At 43.9% G+C, this 9,633-nt stretch overlaps 1 protein-coding gene across 3 annotated transcripts in view; it reads left to right on the top strand.

Moving 5' to 3' along the window:
• Window positions 1–5,103: 5,103 nt before the first annotated feature.
• Window positions 5,104–9,633, top strand: part of VSTM4 (V-set and transmembrane domain containing 4) — a 221,131-nt gene continuing 216,601 nt past the window's right edge. For 2 of the 3 annotated variants that reach the window (XM_063958592.1, XM_063958591.1), the window contains exon 1: window positions 5,104–5,211. In XM_063958592.1, coding sequence (XP_063814662.1) covers window positions 5,160–5,211 — 52 coding nt within the window. In that variant the 5' untranslated portion in view covers window positions 5,104–5,159. The remainder of the gene's footprint in view (window positions 5,212–9,633) is intronic. The other variant, XM_063958590.1, reaches the window with a different exon arrangement.

Genomic DNA, 9,633 nt, shown 5'->3' with positions numbered 1-9,633 from the left:
GCTGTCGCTCTTCTTCCGTAGTCTTCCCCATCTTCTTTGCATGGGTTGGCAGTGACACGGGCAGCTCCACTCTACACAGAGGTCCTTTCTCTGTGATGCAGACCCTCACTTCCGATCCGGTCCACAACTCCAGTCCACGGTGTCCACCAGAATGGTTCTCCAATGGGGCACTCCCGGTCCTCGGACTCCATGGGCGATCCTCCCCTCAGCCTCCAGTAAGCATTCTTGCCAACAGATTTCCAGGTATTCCTCCTCCGGACTCTCCTCTGCTTGCCGCTTTCTCTCAATTTAAGCCCCTCAGGGCACTACACACCTCCTCTCCCTGCTGAGTCTCTTGATGGTAACTGGGTGACGGGGCCCCAGCAACAGCCCTCCCCTGGGCAACTCTGCCCTACAACCAAGGGGCCCAGTGATATACCGGGGATTTTCCCGGTTCCAGTTGTAGGCTGTGGGGGTATTACACCCCTCGTGGAAAAGGTCGGAGTTGATGGTAGAAGGTTTACTCGGTAGATATGATATGAAGAGTAAAGGAACACAAGGGGCGTGATGTATCAACATACATTGCCACCCCTCGCAGCGATGTTGGTCACATATGTGCTAACATATGCGATCAACATCGCAATGCGGTGACGGAGGCCCCCGCGATACCTGTGAGGTGGGGGGCCTCCGTCACCTCCATGGGCTCTCCACACTCCCCCCACGCCGGAAAGTAGCAGCAGGCAGTCCTCGGCGCCTCCTCCCTGCAGCCGGAAGGACCTCCGGCTGCATTGCTAAGGGGGAGGAGGAGTTTACCTTCCAGGTCCAGGCTTCCTGGAGGAAGGTATGCCGGGGGGGAGGCATCTGCGGTGGTGGGTGGCGGAGGTGGTGGGTTACGGCGGCTGGCTATAAGAAGCACATATGCTTTGATAGGGTATCGCCATCCAAAAATGGCGATACCCTGGGTGGCGAAAACCCGGCGGCCCGGGTCTTAGTACAATTGAAATTGCAGTAAAACCCGCGAAAATGGGGGATAGGCAAATGTGCACATATATAATTAGTGACAAATGAATGGTGAATGATAGGGACAAACAACACACAGAAAGGAGACAGATTCAAAGACAAAGGAGATTTAGTGGCTTACATGGGGAGAAAACTGCACAAACAAAATTGGAGACAAGAAGGCAAACAGAAGGTGGAAGACAGACAGGTTATTGATAGATGAAGGCATACGCATAGATGGGGACCAGACAGCAGAAAGTGGAACAATTGGCAAAGCATTGGGAAGAGAAATGCTCAGCGTTGCTCACACAAAGGAGAAGCAGTAAAGGTAGGGGTCATGTGGTATAGCAGGAAGCTGTGCCCCCTATGTAAACAGAGTGGCTGCATGCTACCAGTTAGGCCCCTAGGTTTATGACATCCTGTTATTTTAATAAATGTGAAAGTATTATAAGTTTTAACGTTACCATCATTACATTTAACTGACCATTTTTAAGGTATTGCTTTCTTGCTTAGCCACTGATAATTAAGTTTTTTTTTTTATTTTTTATCTGAGTACACTGTATTCCAGTGGTTCCCAAACTTTTTTGAATCACAGCGCCCTAGAGTATTAAAAACATTTTTTTGCGGCACCCCTAGGCCAAAAGTTTCTTATTGAGAAACTTAGAAATAAATATTAAATTAAGTAAATTGTGTCTATGTCATCCTTAGGTTCAATTGTGTTGTGAGGGACAAAATTTGCTTCTGTTTGTCCACATGTTTTATGATTGACAGTCACCAGCAGAGCCGGATTAAGGGGGGGTCACAGGGGATAAGTACCCCGGGACCCCCTGATCTAAGAGGCCCCTGCCACACACCATGGATCGGATCTTAAAGACCGATCCGCAGCGCCGCAACTGCAGCCACTAGCAGCCGTCATACTGACGGCGCCTGAGCGCCACACTGCCGCTGTGCTGCCAGTGACCACCAAATTTGAAAGTCTGCGCCGGCTGTCAGTGTACTTGACTGGCCGCGTGGCTTGTAAGGAGGAGCCGGCCCGGGGACGGGAGGAGATAGCGGGCAGCCGAGCACACCGTGGGACATGTCGGTGGAGGTCTTGAGGAGCATGCCGAAGTCACTGCAGTGTGTGCAGCCATGCAGCTTCACATAGGACAGTAAGGCAGAAGACTTTTTTAGTTTTTTAATCAATTCAAATAAAATGTACAGAAAATATATGTAATATATATGTGTGTGTGTGTGTGTGTAAAAAATAAAAAATAAAAAAAAATATATATATACACACACACAATATATATATATATACACACATATGCACACGTGTGTGTGTGTGTGTGTGTGTGTGTGTGTGTGTGTGCGTGTGTGTGTGTATGTAAGACTTTAGGGCCCCCTTGTCTTAAATGTCCCGGGCCCCCCAAAGCCTTGATCCGGCTCTGGTCACCAGCACTGGTTTTGCCTATTACACTGACCATAATAATAATTTAAATTGGTCCTGGACCACCCATCCAAGGCACCCCTGCAAGTGTACCGAGACACCCCAGGTTTTTCCATGATTTTGATTCATATCAAATTGGTTAAAAACAAACAGAAAAAAAAGGTGTGCCATGAATGAATCCCTTAACTGGTGAATATTTTCTATGATCAACTATGTAAATTATATGTATATGTTGTAAATTGGGATTTCTGAACGTATTCCTATTTTTATTTTTTTAATTATTTGCAAATTATAGCCTGTATGTCATTCTTATAAAGTGTTTTATTAATTAAGCTTAGGAAACTTTTTTTGTTTTAAATATATCTTAATCTAGTGTATTCTCTGTGTGTGGGTAGTAGTATGAATGGTGTAATGCTTGGCATTACTGCCTCACAGCACTGAGGCCATGGGTTCAATTCCCACCATGACCATGTGTGGAGTTTGTATATTCTCCCTGTGCTTGCGTGGGTTTCCTCTCACAATCCAAAACTATACTGGTAGGCTAATTGGCTCCCAACAAAATGAACCCTAGTGTGTATGAACAATACATGGGCAGACTAGATGGCACTTGGGATCTTATCGGCCATCAGATTCTATGTTTCTATGTGTTTTTGAAGAACCTGGAAGCCTGTGAAGCTCATGCTACTTGTTTCATTGAAATATTAATAATTGTGTATGTAGGTAGAAGGAAAGGACTACCCAATGTCAGACAATTGAATGACTCCTTGATAGTGGCCATTACCTTGTTTGATTAAATGTGCTGACGTAACAATAGATCACTTATGGCGGTTTTAAGATTGATGTATTTGGATAATTGGCCGACCAGTTGTGACAAGCCCTTTCTGGCATCCTGTGGCGACTATGCCCCCCAACTGCATGACGTGATGCCAAGGATGTGGGGATGCCAGCATCAAAAGAAAAGTACCACTATGGGAACATCCACGCTTCGGTGGAGCTGCAGGAGTGATACTATCTGCAGGCACCCTGCTAGCTAGATACAGGAACTGCTCACACATCCCTAGTTATGGCCCGGCTACAAGTATTATGAAAATAGAGTGCACATTAATGCACAGAGGCAGTTGTCTGTATTGTTGAGAACTCAGTGCAGGGATGTTAAGTGATTACATTTGCTTGTTTTGTCAGCCTATAGCAGGTAGAGGGGGTAGGGTGTAGGGTTGGAGTTAAATGACTTTAGTGGGTGCTAGGAAGGGCTCTGCCTCTTTTTCCTGTTTCTTGCCCTCCCTTCCTCCCTCCATCTTTTTTTACTTTTTAGGCTGTGAAAGAGAGCAGCAGGACAGTTTTGCTGCTTTTACATCTGTGGTGTGTTCTTCTTCAACAAACTGGATAGGCCGCTAAGTTCACACTTTGGGGGTCAGCAGCACTGGCTTACTGGCAAGGAACTTGCCTGTATTGGTAGGAATGTGGAGACCCTAGTATTACTTGCCATGTTGGCCCTGCTTAAGTGGCATTGCAAGTATGGTGGAGGATAGTGGTTTGGTGTAAGTTGTTGTAGCCACTTGTCAACTGACGTTCTTTCTCTCCAACACCAGTAGTTTATTTTGGCATTTAAATAAAATGCTGCCCAACTTTTTAAATGCCACATCGTTATCCGTGCCATTATTTTAGATAAGTTAGTGTTATGTGTGTTAACTGTACAGGTGGTTGATCAATCTGACAGTTTTAGCAGTAAGTAATATAGTAGTTAATCAACTCCCAAGAGAGTGGACCAGCCTCCAGCATGTTCCCTACTTCCCGATTGAAGTGGGAGGTCCCAGTGGTTTGTTGACCCAATTTGAAATGGAATGTATCATTGTGATGCTGCAAATCACAGCTATGAACAACACCACAATGACGTGGTTGCCGCTTCCGGGACTCTCCTAGAGGGGCTTTTAAAAAGTTGGCAAGTGTTCAGTTAATAACAGCCTAGCATAACTTTCAACTAATAACATAGCATAACTACCAACTAATAAGCTAATGTATAATCACACAGTATTTATCAAGATATCATTTGCATGAGTGAATCTCCAGCTTCATATTCTTTATATTCTAACAATAATATATTTAATCTATTTAATCTTAAAAATACATTTAGACTATTTGACCTTAATAATATATTTAATCTATAGATCTTGGTTTAAAAAAGACAAGAAAAAACAAACAAAAACAAACAAACATTAGTTAACACATTGGTTCACAGGCATAGGGGGACATGTACTAAGCAGTGATAAAAGCGGAGAAGTGAGCCAGTGGAGAAGCTGCCCATGGCAACCAATCAGCTGCTCTGTAAACTTTTATAGTATGCAAATTATAAATGTTACGTCAATGCTGATTGGTTGCCATGGGCAACTTCTCCACTGGCTCACTTCTTCCCTTTTATCATTGCTTACTACATGTCGCCCATAGTGCATTGTTTTTGTCCTCAATACAGTATGTGCTGAATACTGTTGAGAATCGTCACACAATAGTCCCCTCACAAACCTTCTAAATTAATGAAGGCCTGTGAAAATTGCTTTGAGGACAGTATAGTCATAGAGTATCCATTTTCATGTTCCTCTATTAAAGGGGGGCTGTGGAGCCTGTGGTTTTTGTTCTTGTCAGTGTGTATGTGAAATAAACTGTGCTGCCTCTTCCTTCACTAGGAGCCTCCCCCGCCTCCCTCCTTCCCTTCTCTCTGTCTCTAGGAAAACTTTTTAGTAGTTCTGGAAGCAGCACAATGACGCTCTGTATCCTAACTTCTGCTCTTCTCAGTCAAACTTTAATGGCAGGTAAGAACTATTCAGTGTTTTACACTCAAATTTCCCTTATAGAATTAATCTGTGTTTGCATACTGTACATAGCTAAGTCTTATACAACTTATATCTGTCTAGATTTACTAAATAATGTACCATGTACATTCTTGTATTTTAGGAATACATGTGTGCGTATGTGTGTGTGGCAGAGAGGATACAACAAAGTTTCACACATTTCAATTTCCATGACATCACACTCATTTATGCTCACTGATCCTGTACTAATGGGATCTCTATCAGAGACACACCACAGGCCACATAGTAGTTTCAGATTAGCTGAGTAGTCATCTGTCCCTAAACACAGTTATTGCAGCGATACATTACTGGCAGTTGGAGAGTAAAATACCCAATTTACTGTATGTTTCTGCTCAAAGTGGCAGAAAACACCTATTAATGCTTTACAAACAAAACAGTGAAACTCAGGACCATTTGATCCGTTTTATCAGCGAAATGTGTTTGAGAATGTTAAAAAATACATAGGTAAATAGGTATAGGCACCTGTTCTAATATGTATACATATTGATTACCAAAGCAAGATGGAGGACAATTTTTGCAAGGTATGATTATCGCACATAGATAAATGGAGTGAAGCTCAGACCAGGTGCTGTAATGTGTCTGTTTTTACTAGTGATGAGCGGGTTCGGTTTCTCGGAAACCGAACCCCCCCGAACTCCACCCATTTTACACGGGTCCGAGGCAGGTTCGAACCTTCCCGCTTTGCTCGGCTAACCAGAGCGCGCCCGAACGTCATAATCCCGCTGTCGGATTCTCGCGAGATTCGGATTCTATATAAGCAGCCGCGCGTCGCCGCCATTTTCACTCGTGCATTGGAGATGATAGGGAGAGGACGTGGCTGGCGTCCTCTCCGTTTATTGTTGAACTTGATTGCTTTATTGCTTAATTGTGGGGAGGACTGGGGAGCAGCTGTTAGGAGGAGTACAGTGCAGAGTTTTTGCTGATAAGTGACCACCAGTTTTATCCGTTCTCTGCCTGAAAAAAACGCTCTATACCATATCTGTACTCAGTGTGCTGCATAATATATCTGTGCTCACACTGCTTAATTGTGGGGACTGGGGAGCAGCTGTATTATATAGCAGGAGTACAGTGCAGAGTTTTGCTGACAGTGACCACCAGTATACGTTGTCTGCCTGAAAAACACTCCATATCTGTGCTCAGTGTGCTGCTTTATTGTGGGGACTGGGGACCACCAGTATAATTAATATTATATAGGAGGAGTACAGTGCAGAGTTTTGCTGACACAGTGACCAACAGTATACTATATATAGCAGTACGGTAGGCCACTGCTGTACCTACCTCTGTGTCGTCATTCATTAAGTATACTATCCATCTGCATTCTATACCTGTGGTGCATTTTAGTTTTGCAGTTTGCTGACACAGTGACCACCAGTATACTATATATAGCAGTACGGTAGGCCACTGCTGTACCTACCTCTGTGTCGTCATTCATTAAGTATACTATCCATCTACATTCTATACCTGTGGTGCATTTTAGTTTTGCAGTTTGCTGACACAGTGACCACCAGTATACTATATATAGCAGTACGGTAGGCCACTGCTGTACCTACCTCTGTGTCGTCATTCATTAAGTATACTATCCATCTACATTCTATACCTGTGGTGCGCCTCTTTTTTTCTTTGCATCATGTGCTGTTTGGGGACAATTTTTTTGAAGTGCCATCCTGTCTTGACACTGCAGTGCCACTCCTAGATGGGCCAGGTGTTTGTGTCGGCCACTTGTGTCGCTTAGCTTAGTCACACAGCGACCTTGGTGCGCCTCTTTTTTTCTTTGCATCATATGCTGTTTGGGGACAATTTTTTTGAAGTGCCATCCTGTCTTGATTGACACTGCAGTGCCACTCCTAGATGGGCCAGGTGTTTGTGTTGACAATGCTAAATTCCTTTGTCGTATAATCAACCCTTACGAAGCTAAGAACACTGTACGCTGTTTACTTAAGAAGTACCGTAATGGTACGCTATCTGCGTAGCGATCGCTCAGCCGTAGGCGAGACGCTCAAGCGTCACGTTCGCTCACGGCCTAGTGATCACAGGACACGTTATTGGTTATGTCTAGGGGAAAGATTCGCTGTAACGTAGCGTACGCTCGAGACCACGAGGAGGTCACCAGCGGTGCAGACGCTCACAGCACAATACCTTTATATTTAAACCTTTTAACAATGTAATGCGCTATATACCTTAATGTGAATACAGGGTGTAAATGCAACTTTGTGTAACCTGACTACCTACAAAGCTGTTTGAGCGTCACCGACGCTCAAATGAACGCTTAACACTATAGTAAATACACAAATACTGGTTTAGGGTTCCAAAGCCTATTATCTGTATTATATCTAGTATACTTGTAAAAGAGTAACACAGTACATATGATACACTACAATATAACAAAGCCTTCCTAACCAAACACCTAACTAAGGGATAAACTACAATACTATCCTGATCTAGTACAATACAATACAATACTATACAATTTTAGTCTAGGGGAGATATGAGAGAAAAGAGAAAATAGAGAGAGAGATAGACACAGAGAGAGAGAGAGGAATTGGCTCACAGAAAGACAATGATTACGGAGAGAACTTACGCACAAAGGGTATGATCGCCTGCGCCTCGATATCCAGCTCCCGATTATCAGCAGATAACCGTTGATGAGAGAGTGAGAGCTGGATGTGGTCGGCCTGCCTATTTATGCCCCACACACAATGCAATCTCCTGGTCCTACAATCCTTCAGTTTATTGGACACAGGAATTCGGCCCTGTACTGTAACCAAAGGTCATAGGTTGATTCATACAGGTGGGCTGTGCTGAGTTTAAACGGCTCAGGTGGGTGGGAAACTGGGTTTCCCGCCGCATACCTGAGTATGGGTAAATAATAGAAATGGACATAAACTTCTTATGTTCATAACTATTCGCACGAGCGATTAATACGCTCCAAACCAACACCGGAATATTGCTAATTAAATACTCTTCCGATGGGTACCAAATACTGCTGTATGACTCCTGTTAGACCCTTCGTACAATACAAAGAGGGATTCCTCCGCTCAGGGACATTCTATCTAAACCAAACTTACAGAAACTATTGAGGGGAACATGATCTATAAACGACATTAATTGTGAACTTTTGTAACGAATGAGTCGCACGCTACGATCACATAAACTCTACCGTAAATGCGCATACTGCGCGTGCGAGTGCACGCTATTGCGGGTATGCGCTTCCACGGGAGAGCGTACGCATGCGCAGCACGGACCAGTGTGCGGTGCAAATATGGCAGTGTGCATTGAGACATTTTTCTGACTTCGACAGTCCACCCTTTGGCAGTCAATAATAACTGCCACAAAATATTTAAGGAGAAAAATGTAAGTCAGGGGTTAATTGATTTCCATGGTGGGGAAAGGAGGAAGAATGGAGTAGGTGTGAAGAGAGTATGACCTAGTGAGAAAGCAGGAGCATGTGTGTATGAGTCCATGTTTGGGGGGGTCATGTATCATCGTGCCGTACGTGTGGTAAATCAAGCTTCGAGGTATTGCGAAGTATACATTTGAATTCCTTCTTATCCTGTGGTACAGGTCTGTGGATGGGCTGTCAAACTCTACCGAGCTCATTTCGGCTGTGGTTGTAACACAATGGGGATGCACATTTTAGTTGATGATACATGAATTGGGGGGGTATGTGGTTGCTGCTATCTGTGCCTGTATTCCCTATCGACTATGTGTGTTATTACCTGAGGGTTGCAGAGATGAAGATAAAGAACACTTACGAAAAATGCAATGATATTCTATGTCAGGTTAATGTACGTTCGTCGATTGAGGTCTTGATTGGTGTCGTTTGATTGCAGTCTTCTTCTTTGTGCTTTTGCTCATAAATCGTGAGTAAAGCAAACAACGTCCATGGATTTACAAAAAAATGTTGGGCTAGCGTGATTTTAAAGTTCCTAGGGAAACTGGGGTACCCATGGCATTGTCCATAAAATCTTGTATATCAGGTCGTCTGCTCTTCTTCTTTCCATCTTTCCGTTGTCGGCCCCTTGGCTCATCAGGTCCTTCGTCTACGTGGGTCTTTGTACCTCGGAGGAAAACATAGAAATGGGTGAAAGACGGACCGTATACTCATTACATCATTACGTCATGGTTTCTAGCATTGGGTCATAAATCAAATCCAGGTTAATTACAGTTTCCTCACTCCTCAAGCTCATCACTTTCGTACTTTGTTTGCACCTCATTAAAGCCTGCCCGCATCTAAATATCAATCCAATAGATATAACGACACCCAAAATACATAGGAGAAACTTTCCAACATCCATTATGACTCCTTGAGCCCAGTCTCCTAAACCGGAGAACCAATTTCGCGGGTTCAACCATGACACCCAA

Source organism: Pseudophryne corroboree, chromosome 3, assembly GCF_028390025.1.
Source record: "Pseudophryne corroboree isolate aPseCor3 chromosome 3, aPseCor3.hap2, whole genome shotgun sequence".
Taxonomy (NCBI): domain Eukaryota; kingdom Metazoa; phylum Chordata; class Amphibia; order Anura; family Myobatrachidae; genus Pseudophryne; species Pseudophryne corroboree.
This window is presented reverse-complemented; position numbering and strand designations above follow the sequence as displayed.